Source organism: Schistocerca americana, chromosome 5 (assembly GCF_021461395.2).
Source record: "Schistocerca americana isolate TAMUIC-IGC-003095 chromosome 5, iqSchAmer2.1, whole genome shotgun sequence".
Classification (NCBI taxonomy): Eukaryota; Metazoa; Arthropoda; class Insecta; order Orthoptera; family Acrididae; genus Schistocerca; species Schistocerca americana.
In genome coordinates this window covers 474628995-474649536 of record NC_060123.1, presented here as the reverse complement: position 1 = coordinate 474649536, position 20542 = coordinate 474628995, and the positions used below count along the sequence as shown (strand labels likewise).

At 41.1% G+C, this 20542-nt stretch overlaps 1 protein-coding gene across 1 annotated transcript in view; it reads right to left on the bottom strand.

Annotated features, from left to right (window-relative positions):
• LOC124616456 (trissin receptor) overlaps nt 1-20542 on the bottom strand; it is a 158158-nt gene that overhangs the window by 36691 nt on the left and 100925 nt on the right. Inside the window, exon 4 of the mRNA XM_047144765.1 lies at nt 10173-10475. Within this exon, the coding sequence (XP_047000721.1) occupies nt 10173-10475 (303 nt within the window). The remainder of the gene's footprint in view (nt 1-10172; nt 10476-20542) is intronic.

Genomic DNA, 20542 nt, shown 5'->3' with positions numbered 1-20542 from the left:
GCGACACTTATTAACTTTTTAACAATGAAATTACCTTAAACTTTGGAAAGACATATATGACGTAAAGGAGGGAATATCGTCGATAAAAGCAATAAACAGATATGTAAAAAGTGTGGAAAACGTTAACTTTCTATGGTTACGCACTGATGGAAACTCAATCTACGAAACTAACACCGCGATTTTCATGGAAAGTAAGAATCACATAAGCCACGCTCGATGTAAATCGGTAATTAAACGCAATTCACACAATTTTATTCATTGATGATCTATCTAATAATGTTTTCGGATAACTGTGTAAACTACAAAAGAAAGCAGTTGGAGTTAATTACGAGGCTCAAACGCCTATGTATCATCCGAATTAAGGACAACACCTGTAAGCACTAGCAACTGTTTCACTTCAATTTTATTCTCTTACGAAAATTGGTGTCAACAATTAATGTTTATTGTAAATAACAGTGATGGTCACAAAAACAGTACTAGAGGGAATTGCAGACTGTCTCTGAATGGACTGAAGTATGTAAGTTTTGGAGCACATACCCGCAGTAAAAAAGTTTGGGTCAAGAGGCGAATGTACAGAAATCAATTCTAAATTCGTAACATTCCAGAAGTTGTCAGCAAAAGATGCTTCAGACAATCAAGCAATCGATATTTGCCGTAGATAGGGACAAGTTTCGTACCTTGCTTTTAATAAATGTGTATCGCTTGAAGTAAGAAAGTATTGTTGTGAATCATTTTAATTCATAAGACAATGCAAAATTTTGTAGAGAGTTTAAATGGTCCAAGGAACTGCCTATATAAACTTCACCCATTAATTATAATTGCATCTTTGACCTAACAAATTAAACAGTGTTTGAAAGCTCCTTATGAATGAACATTTTAGCTGTTGATATGTGTGCATTATTTAGCTATGAGCAGTGGGAACAAAACCATTCTGATGGCAGCGTAGGAAAGGTTGCGTTATAATGCTATATGTACGAAGTACCAGCAAGTTGCTCGGCAAAGGTTTTTGATTACAATCCGGACTTCCAACAAACTTTCTGTTGAAGTTACTTCTCAGAAAGAACTCAATTAGATGCAAATTAGTCCACCGCCTTCCGCAAGACTGAGGCCTGTATTAGCATTCCACTGCCAGATTAATGATAAACATTCAGTTCTACCCTTTGTTACTCTGCTGGTGGGTTGACCCCAGTTTGGGCTTGATATCTGAGTATTTCCTTTTCCGTCCGCAAACGCTTTTAAGAATATCACTCTTTTCTCACACCTGCATCTCACTGTGGGATAATGATACTGGCAGTAACAGAACGAGGATGTAACTATTGTAAAATGGTCACAGCCGCATTCCACGTCTCTGCGTTTTTTCAGCAGTTTATGTGGCAATGCAGTCTGAAAATGAAAAAAGGCCAAACCCGAGTGTCACAGTACATGATCGCCACCATAGTTAAATCTGTCGTAGTCTAGGTGCTTGTGGAGCAAGACATTAAATAGCTACTTTCCGTCACAAAATAAAATTGTGTTTGATCTTCACTGGATTGCAGATAACGCATGCCTTACCTCAGCGCAGTGAAGATCACCAGCGAATATTTAGCAGCAATGATTGAATACGTAACAAAATAACCTCAACAGTTAATACAAAAATGTACGAAAACTGACTCTGCATTTGCAACTTCACTACTTAAATTACTTCGCGTATCATTAGCTCGCAGGCTCATTACAAAGATACACGTCCATACCTAGGTGTGCATTTCTACGGGCATAAATATCTTCGGGGCATTGTTTAATCTTGGTTGGAATGACTGACAAGGGGAGGCCGCCAATTGTGAAATTCAGATTCGATTCATATTGCGCATAATAAAAGCTCATGGCCAGAGGTGTAATCTGGCAAAGCACCAAGATGCACTTCTCAGCCGTTGTCGAGAAAATCGACAGTTAAAAGAAACCGTTGCGGTGAAATACCCTCTACGATTAATAATTTTCTACAGCGTCGTGGTGCAGCGGCAAGCGCTCGGGTCCGTAATCCGATGGTCACTGGATCGAATCTCGCGCCATGCAACGTTTTTTTTTTAGTATTTGTTTTTTGTAATTCAAATGTGTATATATATAGTTCCCGGCAATCAGTTGCAACAATTATGCGTATAATAAGTTGTTGATAGTCGTTTGTCGTGGAAAAACTGGCGACTTCGAACATCATTATGTTTTCCGCAAACAAAGTTGTATTTCACAAATGTTATTAATTGTCTTCATAATGTTAACCACGTATAGTTAACGGAAGACGTAGAAACGATATTCCGAAACGAATACGTATAGCGTAAGTCAAACGTTCGAATTAGAATAGAGACCCCACGAACACAAGTTTGCTGTGGCAGGTATGAAATATAAACTCCGTTACTCGCTCGTTACACTTGAAGGACAGATGTTGAATGGGCCGAAACGAGCCGCCGCATAACAGCGTAGTTGCCTGCTAACTTCGAAAGAAGGTAGATGCGGTCCCTAGCGCAAGTTATAACATCGTCGAAAATCAGTGCGGACGGGAGAGCTTTGGTACACCCTGTTAAACAAACGGAAAAATGGAGGCGGTACAATTGGAGAGCGATCCGCCTTCACCAACATGCATAAGCAATTCATTAATAGTATATATATATATATATATATATATATATATATATATATATATATATATGAATTACAAAAAACTAATAAAAAAAATTGCATGGCACGAGATTCGATCCAGCGGCCTTCGGATTACTAACCCGAGATCTTACCGCTGCGCCACGACGCTATAGAAAGCTGTTAATCGTAGAGAGTATTTCACCGCAACGGTTTCTTTTAACTGTCGATTTTCTCGACAACGGCTGAGAATTGCATCTTGGTGTTTTGCCACATTACACCTCTGGCCATGAGCTTTTATTATGCGCAGTATGAATCGAATCTGAATTTCACAATTGGCGGCCTCCCCTTGTGAGTTCGATTGCACGGGCCAGTTAGACTGATGCACCCCTGGTAACGAACGGTAGGCAGCGTGCTTGCAGCGCAATCACTTGGGTACTGGTATGGAGTTTTCTGTCTGGTCGGTGTGCTCGCGTGGTTCGCTGTATGGGACACTATGGTACGGTTAGATGCTGACTGGTTCTGTAGAGGATGACAATTCTTTTAATCATTCACAGATATTGTTTGGTTTAGACGAACATATTTTTTTGTTTACACTGCGAAGTTAGAAGTGGAAAATTTCGTCGAATGCTTCATGGTTCAAATGGCTGTAAGCACTATGGAACTTAACATCTGAGGTCATCAGTCCCCTAGACGCAGAACTATTTACACCTAACTAACCTAAGGACATCACACACACCCATGCCCGAGGCAGAATTCGAACCTGCGACCGTAGCAGCAGCGCGGTTCCGGACTGAATCGCCTAGAACCGCTCGGTCACACAGGCCGCCACACACACACACACACACACACACACACACACACACACACACACGTGGAGATGTTGCCTTTTGTGAAGTGGGTAGACCTGGATCCATGGTACACAATCGGTTTGCTATTTATCCATCCGAGCAGTAGAGCTATTGCTGTGTTCTACGCACTGATGTCGTACGTGCCATCGTGGATTCACTACGTTGTGGAGGCGCGCGGGGCAGCTGCGCGGTCTGGGACGCCTTGTCACTGCCCGCGCGGATCCCCTCCGTCGGAGGTTCGAGTCCTGCCTCGGGCATGGGTGTGTGTGTTGTCCTTAGCGTTAAGTTAGTTTAAGTTAGGTTAAGTAGTGTGTGAGCTTAGGAACTGATGACCTCCGCAGTTCGGTCCTATAAAACCTTACAACAACTGCGTTGTGGACGGAATTATATACTGTTCTACTCGAATATTTACTAAATCAATATGATTTCTTGGAAATCAATTTCCTATGAGGACGAATTTATGACGAGTAGCAATTGGAGACAGCACAGTACCTCGAGATAGAGGGTGCGCCACTTTGCCTTCAGCAAAGATAGCATTTTCTAAAATTATTTTACGATTAATCTCAACTCTCGAACAATCGTGATGAATATTCCGTTTTGTTATTCCTTGGATGCCTTTCAGAAGAGAAGGTAGTGAAGGAGTTTGTTGGCGACGACAATGTTGCAGTTCTTCGTCGTATCAAGCGCGACTGTTGTATTTCGTGTATTTGTGGGCTATGCTAACTCGGTGGGCACATAATGCCCATTGCACACAATGGCGCTACAGTCACCAGTGTTTACACGTTTTCTCACGTAACTTCACATATTTATTACGACTAACTGAGCTCAAGTAAATCTATTCACAATTTACTTTCCCTGTTATATTACATAGAGCGAAGTAAGTGTAACTGGCTGCATGTCATATTTTCTAAATAACGAATTAAAATAGCGCTGCTCTATAAATTCATGGGTATATATGAGAGAGCATTCAATTCAGGGCATAATCCTGACTTACATTTGTAGGTAATCCGTTTTCAAAACTAGAAAGCGATCGTATGCCGTTGATGGTCGGGAGTCCTCACCTGGGGAAGTCGATCACCAAGTTGCAAAACTTCGCAGTTGACGCCATATTGGACGGCTTGCGTGTCGATGACGACGAAATGATGATGAGGACAACACTTAGTCCCCGAGTGGAGAAAATCTTCGATCCTGACTCGAATCGATCCAGGACCCACTGCATGGCAGTCAGACCCGCTGACCACTCTGCTAAAGCGGCGGACTAGCACTTCAGTAATGGTTTCTCAACCAATTCTTCTCATGTTGCTGTTTCACTCGTGAAACAGCAGTTCTTTATATACATTTGTACCCTGTAAACAGGCTGGAACGTCCAGTATTCGAAAATACTTGGTTGTTAAACAGTAAGCAGTAGTACGAGAAAAGGTCAGTCACACATTTTATGTTAAATTGTAGTGCAATCGAATACAGTTAAGTCTTCATCTACAGTTCTATGCAGTTTAGCGCATTTGCTAAGTACGTAGAAGATACCATAGTATTTCAAGAAAGTCACGTCATGTAATGAATTGTGATCCACATGTCACCCAAGTAAAATTAATGGAGAATCCCCTGTGATACTTGTAACATCCAATGTGGGGAAAAATAAATGTGTAAGGACTAATGACTTTTACTTCCATACAAAAACTTTAACGTGGATAGATGGGGCTTACGCTCTGCAAAACGTTTAGAAGCTTCGTTCTGTGTGGCGCAAAACCTTACGTATCGTCCTAATCTTGGCAGAAGAATACTGGATTAAACGCAGTGCACTGTATTACTTCGAAACTGACTCCTTTAAAGTTTCACCACAGTGAGAATGCACCAACGATTACCTCACTATTGGCTAACTCAACCAGTATATCATTCGTCGTGACAGTATGCCTCAAGTTTTCCCTTTTCTAATTGTACAAGGGAGCCGTCGAACTTAACATCCAGTGTCCTTTATCGAAATTGCATAACTCACAGAGGACGTTTTTGGAATATAATCCACAACATTCACGAGGTCTGGTTACCGTTAGCCTGACACCATAACCTCACCTCTCCTGACCAGACTTCATACCGGGTATGAATCCAACAAGCAGCAATTATGGAGACATATACGTGTCTAACTCCAGGAATTATGGTACGGCAAGCTATTACACATGAAAGCAGGACTGATTTGGTAAATTTTCAAGGGAGGCTGAATGCAGGCCAGTACGCTGCAAGATGGTAAACCCTGTTGTCATACACTTCATGACCAGGTTACCAGACTGCGTATTCCAACATCATAATGCAAGACCTCCGCGTTTAATTTCACATCACAGTCACGTTGAGAAACGTATTAATCTTCATTAACCCGTCAGGTCCATTGATTTGTAACCCACAGATCATGTCTGGGATACTTTGTATAATTCCTAACCAGCCTCCAAAACAAACGGTAGTCTTAATGAATTGGCCCTTAATGTGAAGACATTCGTTAAGATGCTATCGGAATTCTGTTTTCTTCCATATAACAACGAATGTAGGAGTATATTCGTGCTTGTCAAATGGATGGTGATGGACGAAGTTCCCAGTGGAAAGAAGGTTAAATCATGACGCACATCTATCATGTGACCGCACTGGTGCTTCGTGTTTTAAGTTTTTCCATTTACATCATTTTATATTGATGTCGATGTAAACAGAAAGCTAAACTTGTCAAAGAAAGTGACGTAGTACGCCAATTATCAATTCCGTGAAGTTTAATTTGGTAAAGATAGAACTCTAGAGGGCAGTCAGACACAAGTTGCTTTCATATATTTCATCATCAGGTCCCATAAATGAGATTTTTACGGTTTCGACTTATTACCAAATCATCTGTCGATGTTTTAAATACATTACGTAATAATTTATTAGCTGAACAGGCACAGAGATGAAATAATCTGTATCAACTTGAGCACCGCCGCGCAATAAGAGGCGCTCAAAATGTAAACATATCTCACAATGTAAGGTACTGAAATCACCTGGATCTGGAGACATGTATGCAATGCAGCGTGTATGACTAGTGCAAGTACGGGAGGCGCACTCGCCGGTATATAACGAGGCAGGGAGTATTGTGGTATTACTGGAAAACCAGTAATAGCAGAATGGGTTCCTCAGTGACTTCGATCGCGGTCTGCTCATTGGATGTCACCTGACTAACAAATCAAACAGCCCACTTCAACCCTTCTTTTTATTTATTTAATCTCGACTGATTAGGGACATCAGACCCCTCTTACACTGAACCAGAGTTTCGCTCATACAGTGTCTAGAACAACGTAGTTACCTAAGAAAAAAAGTATTAAAATGATCTGAGTGTCTGAATCGGCTGTGTGAATGAATCAGTCTATGAATTAACGAAGTTGATAGTGGCTTTACTTGTAGTACTACAGATTGAGCTACTGATATTGATAATAATAATAATAATAATAATAACAATAACAATAATAAACCCCGTGGAGGCCCGGGAAAAGAATAGGCCTCCGGTATGTTCTGCCAGTCGTAAAAGGCAATGAAAAGAACAAACCAATAATAGAGCTAACCCCCCTTTTAGTGTGATTAGTTGGTTCAGGACAGAACTAATGAAGCCTCGGACAAGCGCTGTCATGGTCGGGGACGACACTTGAACGCTATGCCCGCCCACAGTGGTAACACACTGCTAGCCGCATGGAAATGATTTAAATCCAAATAGAGGTGTTTTTTTTGCAGGATATGCTTCCTGCAACCACTCTAGAAGGAAAACAAAGACAGAGGATGAGATGGTCAGATGATGTTAAGCGACACCTCATGTTCTGTTATTACCAAGCAACAAACTTAGGAACCAACGCAACTGGATACAGATCACAAGTATACACAACATTTATTACCAGATACACAGAATTAAAAATTTTTAACAGAACAACGACTAGCTGATTAGATCCGTGTAATAATCAAAATAACAGGATACCCCAGTCAGAATTAGAAAACATCGAACAACAAGTACAACGAATACTGGAAAAAAATAATGTACAATCGAAGAAAATACAGTAACGGACTCAAACAACCCAGAGGAAACAAACTAAGAACATCACGCATCATATAAACTGTGGTGTCACCGCCAGACACCACACTTGCTAGGTGGTAGCCTTTAAATCGGCCGCGGTCGATTGGTATACGTCGGACCCGCGTGTCGCCACTGTCAGTGATAGCAGACCGAGCGCCACCACACGGCAGGTCTAGAGAGACGTACTGGCACTCGCCCCAGTTGTACAGCCGACGTTCATAGCAAAGGTTCACTGACAACTACGCTCTCATTTGCCGAGACGATAGTTAGCATAGCCTTCAGCTACGTCATTTGCTACGACCTAGCAAGGCGCCGTATTCAATTGATATTTATTATGTGAAGCATGTATCATCAAGAGAGATGTTCTACAATTGTGGATTAAAGTTAAGTATTATATCAACTACGTACTTTATTTGCACTTCTCAAGATATTGCCCTGTTCTAGACCTCACGCCAGTCAGCGTGCAATTAAACGCGTGCATTTCGGCCTCCTCTAGAAACACAGTGTTGGCTCTTCTGCCAACACTACATAAACAATCAGAGGAAAACGAAATCTTAAGACAGCCACCAGAACAAGCACAAATAGAACACGAAGTGACACACATGTTAGATGTAGAAGAAAAATTTCAGCTGACCTATATAGAATACAAAGACACAAATACAGACATTAGACCATTCTTGCATAGACCACCAAATAACCCACAAGTCGAAACAACAATAACAACTATCAACACAATCATACACAACAAAATAAATGAAAATACAACTATGGAAGAGTTACAACTACTGGTTTATATAGGAGCACTCACTACACTAAATATACACACTAGGCAGAGATCAGAACCAACCAACACACAGAAGAAACTCACAAAACCAGCATGGAAACACAGGCTACAGATCAGAATAGAAAAACTGAGAAAAGACATCGGACAGTTAACACAATTTATAAGAAATGAAATATCAGACAAAAAACGAAAAAGGTTAGGTAAAATCTCACAACAAGAAGCGATAGAGGAATTAGATGAAAAGAAACACAAATTACAAGCATTAGCCAAACGACTTAGAAGATAAAAAAAAAGTGAAAATAGAAGGAAACAAAACGAAACATTCAACACAAACCAAAAGAAATTTTACCAGACAATAAATGACACACACATTAAAATAGACAATCCACCAAACATACCAGACATGGAACACTTCTGGAACAACATATGATCAAACCCAGTACAACATAACAGACATGCACGGTGGATAGAAGCAGAAACAGACACATACAAGATGATACCACAAATGCCTGAAGTGATAATTTTGCAACATGAAGTCACCCGCGCAATTAATTCTATGCACAACTGGAAAGCCCCTGGAAAAGATAAAATAGCAAATTTCTGGCTAAAGAAGTTCACCTCATGTGGCATCAGGATAAAGTTGACATTATATGGTTCAAATGGCTCTGAGCACTATGGGACTCAACTGCTGTGGTCATCAGTCCCCTAGAACTTAGAACTACTTAAACCTAACTAACCTAAGGACATCACCCACATCCATGCCCGAGGCAGGATTCGAACCTGCGACCGTAGCAGTCGCACGGTTCCGGACTGCGCGCCTAGAACCGCGAGACCACCGCGGCCGGCTTGACATTATACCAATTGCACTATCAACCACAGGAGTCATACCACACAATATCCATCAGTACATCAACGCAATACTGCTACATCCATACATATATATACAACCACAGAAATTTCTGAGAAAGGTCTTGCAGAATAACATCACTGTAATCACTAATTGGAAGCATAACAGTTTGTACGAGATTATTTTGCATGAGAAGAGAAAGAGCTTCTTATATTTTTGTAGGGCACGGTGAGATGCTGGTGCCTTTTTGCATACTGCAGTTACATGCACAGATAAATTTAAATTTTCATCTCTATTACTCCTACGCTTTTCGCTGCAGGAGAGAAGTTGATATTTGTCCCGTTTAGAATTAAAGACGATTGTTATCCTCTATTTTTGGCTATTTTTGAGCCGATAATGACCATCCAGTACCTCTTGGGGTTATTGGATTGGTTGAGTTTTAACCCTATGTTCTGCGCCCATTTTGATAGCGAACACTCGTCGGTTTTGATATTCTCGATAGATGTGTTGAGGTTTATAGATTTTGCATTTAGTTACAATTGTAGGTCGTCAGAATACGTGTGGTATTTGCGGTAGGACAAGACTGACGACACACATTTACAGTACAAAGAAAAGAGTATAGGAACTAATACGAAACCGTGGGGGACACCTGTGACTTTATGGTGCTGGACATGGCGAATTGCTGACGATATGTTAGATTTGAGCAAAACGTTTGCATTTCACTTGGCGAGAAATTTATACTGCTAAGATAAAGAACGAAGAAGTTCTCTGCATAACTGACGAAGAAAGGAACACATGGTGAGCACTAAAAAGAATAAGGTGCAGGATGATAGGACGTGTTTTGACATCAGGAAATAAACTCTATGGTACAAGATGGCGCTGCGAGGGGAAGAATAAGAAAAACATGAGAGAAAGGAAATGTACTTAGTCTGTGTAAGACAATACTTTGTCCGTTGCGCTAGATGGTGGCTACCATGGCGCTAAGGACATAAGGTGTAGCAGCGGGCCTCACTCGCTCACCTTCCTCCTGCAGCTGGGCTGCCGTCGCGGGTCGACGTCCACCTCGACGTCCTCGAGTCCGCGGCTGCTGCGCCAGAGCGCGACGGCGATGCGCGAGTAGAGCGCCATCATGATGGCCAGCGGCAGCAGGTAGAGCAGCACGAACGTCAGCACGTCGAACAGCTGGCGGTTGTAGCGCGCGATGTTGGACAGGCAGTACACCTCTGGCGGGCCGCCGCTGAAGTTGAAACGCACCGTCTGCATCCAGCCCAGCCGCGGCGCCGAGTACGCCGCCGACAGGAACCACACGGTAGACACCACCACCTGCGCCCGAACACTCGTGTCCGTCTAGGCTCTTCCTCGGGATTTTACCTGCTACCTTACATTCGTGCACCTCAGTTTTCACACACACTTTGTTTTTATAAGTAGCCTCCACAAACTGCTAGAAGTCATTACTTTATTACTGTGCAACAAGTTACGACGTTGAGGTCGCTATCTGGCACAAATTTTATTACAACTTGCGATAAAATGCCTACAATTTTAAAACTGCAATCGATACTTATTTACCGTCGTGCATGCATACTGACCTAGGGTAAGGTACGACTTCTTCAAGATTGTAACTCACAAATAAGCGTCAGAAACTGCTATATATTATTCTTAATATTATTCGATATTATGTAAACTGATGGTGTTGGCGTGGGGGGGGGGGGGGGGGGGAGGAAAGGGCCGGCCAGTGTGGCCGAGCGGTTCTAGGCGCTTCACGCTTCAGTCTGGTACCGCGCGACCGCTACGGTCGCAGGTTTGAATCCTGCCTCGGGCAAGGATGTGTGTGGTATCCTTAGGTTAGTTAGGTTTAAGTAGTTCTAAGTTCTAGGGGACTGATGACCTCAGATGTTAAGTCCCATAGTGCTCAGAACCAGAACTTTATCTTTACTGACGTTGTATCCATTGAATTAGACTGCTGTTTCCCTTGAAGCTGATGAGTAATGACGTTTATTTGCACAAGTTGGCTACTAACTCAACTGCACCGGGTAATAGGTAAGCGAGGTTTTCTTCCACTAGCCTTTGATGACCCACCGTCATATTGCTTACTAGGCAGTTGCGTTAAGTATTGCGCAGCCTGGACGCATGTGTTTATCGCAAATGCGCGGCCGGCCGCTGTGGCCAAGCGGCTCTAGGCGCTTCAGTGCGGAACCGCGCTGCTGCTACGGTCGCAGGTTCGAATACTGCCTCGGGCATGGATATGTGTGATGTCCTTGGGTAAGTTAGGTTTAAGTAGTTCTAAGTCTAGGCGGCTGATGACCTGAGAAATTAAGTCCCATAGTGCTCAGAGCTATTTGAACCATTTAGAGAGGAAAGGGAAAGAACTACTGATGTCAGCTGCATGTCCGAAAGAACAGACACAACTCATTAATATAACTGATTTGGCTCTATGGGCAATGAATCAACTACATTCAGTGAGGATGCACAAGTACGTTCGACCTCCTGCGGGAATCTCAGAATAGCGAGAATGGAGGACGTGGACGGGGACTGTGGATAGGTGGCGTTGGATGGGAATGTCGGTCGGCCGAGAGGCGTGCCGAGGCAGAACGCGCATTTGCTCAAAAATGGTTCAAATGGCTCTGAGCACTATGGGACTTAACTTCTCAGGTCATCAGTCCCCTAGACTTAGAACTACTTAAACCTAACTAACCCAAGGACATCACACACATCTATGCCCGAGGCAGGTTCGAATCTTCGAGCGCAGCAGCAGCGCGGTTCCGCACTGAAGCGCCTAGAGCCGCTTGGCCACAGCGGCCGGCCGCGCATTTGCGATAAACACATGCGTCCAGGCGGCGCAATACTTAACGCAACTGCCTAGTAAGCAGGAGATCTCTGGTTCGCATACTGGTCTGGCACACACTTTCAAAAAACGTTCAAATGTGTGTGAAATTTTATGGGACTTAATTGCAAAGGTCATCAGTCGCTAAGCTTACACACTACTTAACTGTAATTATCCTAAGGACAAACACACATACCCATGCCCGAGGGAGGACTCGAACCTCCGCCAGGACCAGCCGCACAGTCCATGACTGCAGCGCGTTAGACCGCTCGGCTAATCCCGCGCGGCGGCACACATATTCACTCGTCGTTGCCGATTCCGCGTAAAGTCCCAATGCATCTGGCGTCACTAGTTCCTGTCCTGTCTTGTCCCCCCAGCCCCAAGTCAGATTCCATATTATGTATCAAGCCCGCACATTCCGTGTGACGTCTGTCCTTTTGGACATCACGCATTCATATAAGATACTATTCGAATGTGGGCAACTCCGGACGTTGTGCGAAAGCTGATTATGACGGCATATTACTTTCCCGATACTACTTTATTCTTGCTCTCTGTAAGTATTTTCTTTCTTCTTTACAAGCCTCTTCTCTTTTTATTTCCTTCTGGAAGCACTTAACTTTTCTTACCTTATCCTTGAGTTCATGTCTGTTTTCTGTGTGTGTGTGTGTGTGTGTGTGTGTGTGTATGTTATTCTCAACTCCTGGAGACCTTTCTGAACGTCTGTAAAGCGTCAGAAGAAACACGAAATTTGATTTTTTTAGATTCTTGTCAAGGAAGTGGAAGTCTTTTCCTGTCAGTTCCTTAATGTGCATTCTTTTTAAATGGCCTCAGAATTTAATCCTCCGCTTTCGCAATATTTTTGAATTTATAATTTATATCAAAAGAGAATGACTGTGTTGCAATCGCGACGATGTCGAGCCATATGCTAGGCCACTTGCACGCATCATGATAAACAATTATATATCAATTTTAAAATTGAGAGAATGTGGGATTCAACACGTATTCTTTTATTTTTTTAATTTCTGGAGACTACGACCTCAAGGTCGATTAATAAAATAATAACCCTTAGCAGCTTATGATACAATAATACGACTGTTATATAGCATTTATTCTCGGTTAATGATGGGAACGAAGCCGTGTGACGGTTTGGAGCTATAAATAAATTAGCCCTTGGCTGCAAGGATTGTTTATTTCTATCTTTAATACACGATCAATTTGGAGGACTGCAAGCCCTATCATCAGATACACCCTCTCACACAGCAAAACTTTCAAATTACTACATCAGTGCATAAACAACATACATAACCCGTGTACCGTACGTTACAAGTTGTCGAACCTACCGGTTATAAGATCAAAGTGCTTGTGCTTATGTCGCATTATTCATGAAAATTACTCATAGCCAAGACCCAATATTAAGACAATAATATTTTTTTCTTAGGTATGTCAATATATAATGTTGGAAAACAATTTATATTTTGATTCTAAGCGGTTACAGTGAAATGTTTACACCTCCGCCTACAAGCATCAACTATATTTGGCGGTAAAAATAAATCTCTATGATAAAAACGAGTGCAGCATTCTGGAAGAGCATTGAGATATAATAAAATACTATTTCATGCCGAATGGGCTACATAGTCAGATGTTAAAATTAGATGAATGTTCACTTGTGTAAAAGTAAAATGCTATATTAATAATTGCTAAAATCAATAGGGACTATTTTGTTTAATCCATGTTGTGATTATTCGTAGTCGTAGAGAAAAATTAATAAAATAGTATTCGTACTTTGTATGTTAAATGCTATCGTGAATTGCTGTTAGCTAATTTCATTTAAAGTAAGGCCCATTTACAGTGGAAATGTGTGTACACACTCTATAAACAAAAACCGTTTATGCAGTTATAATCCTTAAATACAACCGTGTGCACATTATTCTCGAAGGGCACCTGCAAAAATAAAATTATATTCTGCATTGCCTAGGCTGCTTAGTCATGTGTTGATTGCATCAACTTGATGGGACAGAATGATGGTTACTATAATTAGTACGAACTAAATTTTTAAAGCGCTGTATAGAATCCTTTTATTGTAACGTGTTCAATCTAGTCTGCCGTAGGTGGTTTTGTACTTAGATAACCATGAATGAGAAAGACACTACTGAGGTGTTAACATGGATATATTTCGGTTGCACTGATTACCCCGCTGACGTGGCAAAACAGTAGAATTTGGTACCCACTGTACGGAAATATCCTTTATGCTATATTTGGCTTCTAACAAGACCGTCTGGCGAACCCGATAACTCATGAGGTACATACACCAGCCAAGTGAAGTAGCAGACACCACTACGAGTTACCATAAAGTCAATCCAACTTGGTTCTTCAATCGGAGTAGTCAAGAGTCTACGAAGATAAGTGACAAAGTACGTAATGTTAATAGCAGACAGTTTTTCCGAATATAACTAAGGGTGCAGTTTAGGGCGCTCGGTGCCGTGGTCACTGCAGGAGAAGTGGCTCCTGATGAGTCCGTTGGGCATGAAGTGACAGATGCTGGCCCGGTGCTACTCTGTGTAGAGCCTCCAAAGAGACGCCAGGAAAACTCTCCTGATGATTCGGTGATCGTCTCACACTCAGTGAAAATCAAGTTTCGCGTCGGAATAACTTCCAGTAGACTGGATGGGACAGAGTGAATCAATAGTAGTGCTGTTGGGGTAATGTAATGCGTAGTGACTCTGGGTAGCTATACTTTGTTTTTGTTGGATAGTTTGGATTCTGAGTGGCGAAGCACGACATGTTCCAGGAATACCACGCCATATTTTCCATACAAAACAACACAGTTCAAAGCGACATATCATATCCGTGATAGCTAGGTGTGACGGGTTCAGTGGTGGGTTCTTAAGGTCTTGCGTATATTTTTAAGACCGCATAAAGATTTTATGACTTCATTGTTTTAATATTTGTCACTGTTCTGCTTTGTATCATAAAAATTAAATTAGTTATGGAGACTAAGGATTACTTTGTAGCGGCAGCGAATAATTATGTGTAGTGGTTTACCACGTTTCAGTTGCCCCCAGATAATACCTTCCAGATACACTATATTACAAAAAGAAATAAATTTCCTATGTGAGTCCACAACCTTGGTGGTTATTTTGCGTCTAAAGCCGTCTAGATCTCATAATACATGTCTTCATTTACGACGCAGTTTCGGTTCTTGCCCTCATCAGATCAAAGATTAGAACTTATAGACAAGGTCCAGTATATCAATAAAATCTGTGCCTAACCGGAGTGTCAAGTTTCCAGTTGCCCATTAATTAGTGTGAAGTACGATGCAACACAGAAAACTACTTCGCTGTAATATACGTTTTCTGAGAAAAAAATAACCACAAAATAACGTTCTCTATCAGGAGACGCTCCATAAAATTGTCTACGGAGATTAAAGAACTAGTAAAATCCAGGTAGATTAAAAAAAATTGTTACGGCATACCTCTTAAACAATACATACTGCACATTAAAGAGTACTTAGAGAGCAGAGAACAGCTTACATTAACAATAAAAGTCTTTGGCATTCTACACCATGCAATCAAAATACATTAAAACTTACAATAAAATCTTATATCCAAGGTCTGTAACATAATATACTAACCACCTTCGATTTTCCTAAGCTCAGCATCTCGTATATATGTCGAGGGATGTTAACTCAATTTCTCAGACGGATAAATGGTAAACCACAAAGAAAACATTACATGACAGGGACAACTTCATGGTCCTAATGTTGGCCAGAAATGTGTGCATGCAGTGTGTGCGATATACTGTGCGTGCACAGCCGTTTAACATGATAAGCATTATGAATAGTGTGCCAGCATTTTTTTTTTGAGATTATTGATTAACTTATTCGTAAATATGGGTATGTAAATACAAAAATCATCGTACGCAACATGTAAATGTCCGAAGTAGTCTGAAAATCTTGTAACGGTGTTGCAGGGTAAGTTGTGCTGCGAAGTAATTAAAAAAAAGTTCGGTACGTTCAACCCTTTCCAAGTTAATTAGCATTGCAGTTAGGAAATCAGGCTGTTGCACACGAAAATTCAAGCGTCACTCTAGAGAATACGTCTCCCATTGTGTTTTCGGTTTAATTTCCTGAAACCGAACGAAAGAGAGATATAAAAATTGCACATGGGACGGTGTAAGTAGGCTGTTTATGTTTTCTTATTGGCACCGTTACGTAGCGCTCAATATGAAAATCACTGGCTGTGCTGTGTGCAGTCTGTGGCTAGTTTGCATTGTTGTCTGCCATTGTAGTGTTGGGCAGCGGCAGCTGGATGTGAACAGCGCGTAGCGTTGCGCAGTTGGAGGTGAGCCGCCAGCAGTGGTGGATGTGGGGAGAGAGATGGCGGAGTTTTGAAATTTGTCATGAACTGCTATATTTATATATGATGATATCAAGGTAAATACATTGTTTGTTCTCTATTAATATCTTTCATTTGCTAACTATCCCTATCAGTAGTTAGTGCCTTCCATAGTTTGAATCTTTTATTTAGCTAGCAGTAGTGGCGCTCGCTGTATTGCAGTAGCTTGAGCAGCGAAGATTTTTGTGAGGTAAGTGATTTGTGAAAGGTATAGTTTAATGTTGGTCAGGGCCATTCTTTTGTAGGGAATTTTGAAAGTCAGATTGCGTTGCGCTAACAAAATATTGTGTGTCAGTTTAAGCACAGTCATGTATAATTGTTCAAAAGGGGACGTTTCAACGGTAATAAGGACCGGACCCAAGCCAAAGGTCAAGCAGTCCTGTGCGCTGTCACCTACGCTATTGGGACAACTGACACTAGTTGTATTTGGCGCACCGCTTGAATTTGCGCGTGCAACGGCCTGGTTGGTTAACTTCAACGCTAATTAACTCGGAAAAGGGGCAACGTGTAGAATTATTTTCTTTAAAATTATTTTTCAGCACAACATACCCTGCAAAAACCTTACAATATTTCCAGACTGTTTCTAACCACCCTACCTAGAGAATATGCGGACGAATAAACTAAATAGCCAACAACACATTGTAATGTTTTATGTTGTTGCAAAGTCATTTCGGAATTCGGCTTATTTAAAATCTAGAGTAATAAACTAACCTGGGTCAATTTCTTTGTCTATGCATTACAGATTGAGAGATAACGCTTATAGATTGCCTATGACACAGACAAAGGTGCGATATTTTCTATGTACTTCGGGCTTTGCTGTAGGTCACTTTGTTGTAGTATGTTAGCTTCACACACCACGAGAGAACTGGACTACTGAACAAGAACACCATCGACTCGTAGCTGTAAACGAGTCACGCCTTGCCGGAGAAGCTGTGGCACTGCTTGCGTGGCGGAACGACTGCTGACTTCAGAGCCAGTGTTAAGCTTGTTCCGGAGGAATCTAATATCCTCAGGCACGAATGCCCTGGCCGCGCGGAACTGTAAACACAGCGTGGCTTTCGCGACGCGCTGCGAAACAAGTGCCGAGCTTGCATGTGTGGACTACTTTCGAAGGAATCTAATACGCTCCAGGCACGAAAACCCACTGAATGTGGAGTCGTCTGCGGGTAACAGATTGCGAGACGAAGCTCTGTGTCTGTTGCGGTGACAATGTCACACATTTTATTGATTTTTTCAGATTAATATTATATCAAGCTCAACTAAATTGGTATTTTCAGTTTGTGAGAAAGTAAACTCGAGGAATTTTCTCAAATCTTAGATAAGATAGAATGATGTCCAGAGGTTCCGTGATCTACCTAAGCTTATGACAGGTCACATGAACACGAGTCCCCGCTAATAATGTACTTGCCTAAATCTACAACTCTTGTGGATATTCGTACGTACGGTCACTAGCTGTTCAGAGTTCCAGTTTTCTTTTCTGTTTGGCGTTTTCTTAGCTTTAAAAATAATCTGCAAAACTATGAGTATTTCTCCACTGTCGTTCAGTAAAAAAAAAAAAAAAAAAAAAAAAAAAAAAAAAAGAAAGGACGCAAGTGAAATTACCGAGAGATCTTGTTGCATCGGTGTTGCCCTATGTCTGCTAGTAAAAACAATGCAGCGCCAACTTGGAAAACGATACACAACTGTAGTTGTCAAAACGTGTACTTGCTACAACCACCGATACCGTGTTGAGACTCATCACAAGTATCTACTTCCATCCGAAGCACTTATTTTATGCTGGTAGTTTGTGACGTCATTTCCTAGGTATCAGGCACATCCCATGTCAGATTTTTGACGTGTCTTATGAATCAAATTAATATTGAACTGGTTTCAGTATACTGTGCTTTTAAAACTAGTTTTATGTCGGAATCAGTCCTCTGTTAAGCCTATGAAACTTCTACCAGGATATGACTACAGCTAAAGTCTTTTCTGAACTGTCGCAACAAACTGCAATATACCTTTCCCAGTGCTGAAGTGGCAGTATGAGCATGTTCCGAAAGACAACAGATAGGAAAAGAAATTAAGTTTCATATAATTGTAAGTTAAGCTGATAGCCAATTATGTGAATAATTCATTTCACCTAAATGATATTTGGAATTCCTTTCTGATTACTTGTTCTGTTCGCATACAGATTGTAGGGAGTAGAAGGGTTAAATACATAGAAACGAAAACTACTGTAAGAATACGTGAATAAAAATCGAACAGAATTTTATTGTAAAATGTATATAAAAGACTGCGATTCGTCAGAAGCTTACGAAAATGAAAGCAGATTTTGTACAGGCAAAGTATTACGTTTGTTATTGACGCATTTCTACCGACATCAATACATATGTTTTAATTACTATTTATTAATTAAAATGTTGTCTTTTAAGTAAGACTAGTTGTGTGAATCGAATTATTTTAAAATCATACTTCGACTGAAATATCTTAATTGCTTCGAAAACCAATATTAAGACGAGAAGTGGTCTCATATCATGCTACGCAGGTTTAGTTCAGGGAAACCACCCCGATAAAATCCATTATGTCGCATAGAATGTTAGGTGTTTCTGACTTAGAATACATCTTAGAGAAGAGAGAAACCAAATATGATGACGGAACCTTACCAAAAAATCTGATAAAGTAATTGAAGTAAAGAGAGCGAATACAAAAGGAAGGATAATTTCAAGAAATTTATATTTAGTCATTACATGCACTTTACTAAGCTTTGCATTCACATTTGTGTCCAATTCTTAGTGCTCACAATGCATGGTTTCTCTGCCAGTAAAGTAATCTTCGAGTCTGGACTGAGCATATCATTTCAGGCTTTCCGTATTGCTTCCTTCGCCTGAAATTGTCCTGGTCCGATCATTAATGTGCTGTTAGACAAAATTTTAGCGAACACGTATACAGACTTCACGACATCTTTTCGTGGAGCATGGCGATATTAGAGAATCTGTGCCTGAGAACAGTGACTTCCTTCTGGCTTAACTCTTCACTCTCTTTCTTATGCTATTGCAACACAGTGTCTTGCCAACGTTGTTACTGACTTGCAACAGTACAAGCTCCATACACATGTAATACAAATAAGACCTCAGACTCTGATAAACCAGATGCTGTACAGCACCAGATTTGCACACGTTCAAATATTTATACTTGCTCACGCGACCTAATTCCCATTCGATTGCTTCACATGAAAACTTCTTCGTAAGTTATGAGCTGAAACTGTAAGTAACCAAAGTTTCTTCTGTTGTAACATTTAGTTTATACTCGTACTTTACAAAGGAGATTTCGTCTGAAGCAATCCGTCGAGCGGTCAAGTGTCGTAAATACTGGACCGTGTGAAGAATAGGGTCCATATGTGAAAAAAGAAATGATCAAACTTCGCATTTTAAAGCGTGAGATCTTCTTCTTATTATCTCTTCATTTTTTACTTTACTTCAGGTTTCATCCTGTAGGAAACTGGTGGGAAAAGCTCTGTCTGTGCTGAGCTATAGGACTGGAATGGCATAGAGTGGTATTTTCTTTATGTTGGGGTATTATCATGTCGAAAAATGCTTACCAATTTTTTTTGTGCATGTTTACAAGTTGAAATGTGGAGACCAACTCACGTGGTTCACATTACCGCCACAAGAGGACGCTCTAACTTGTGACGTCATAGGAGAAAAATTGGAAGAAATCAATAGGAGCGCTTATACAGAGGGAAGAACCTGGTCACCAGGTAAAGACTCGTTAGGTGTTGTTGTCCTACAGATTGCAGGAGACACAGCAACCTGTCCTTCCTCCTCCAGAAATGTCTTTGTCAGTGCTCACCAGTTCTCCCTAGAAAAAACTATCGTCGGCTACATCAAAACTGTCACAAAACCATTGGATCAGTTGCCGTTCACAGAATCAGTGTTTCAGGAAAGTTGTTGTCGGAGTTCAAATATGTGAGAAACGCGGTTTGTTACACATAAACTACCTAGTTTCAACTACTTTTCAAGGTCACCCAACTATACACTTCCCCATCCAAAAGATATATATGTAGATCATTGATCATTCTGTATAGGAGATTTAGTTCGATTTTTGCTGGAGAGTAGCTCTAGCCAGTCTTCTCAATGACTATGAGATGGAGAGAGGACATTTTCCCTATTAGTCTGGCACTAGAGTGTTTTCGCAGC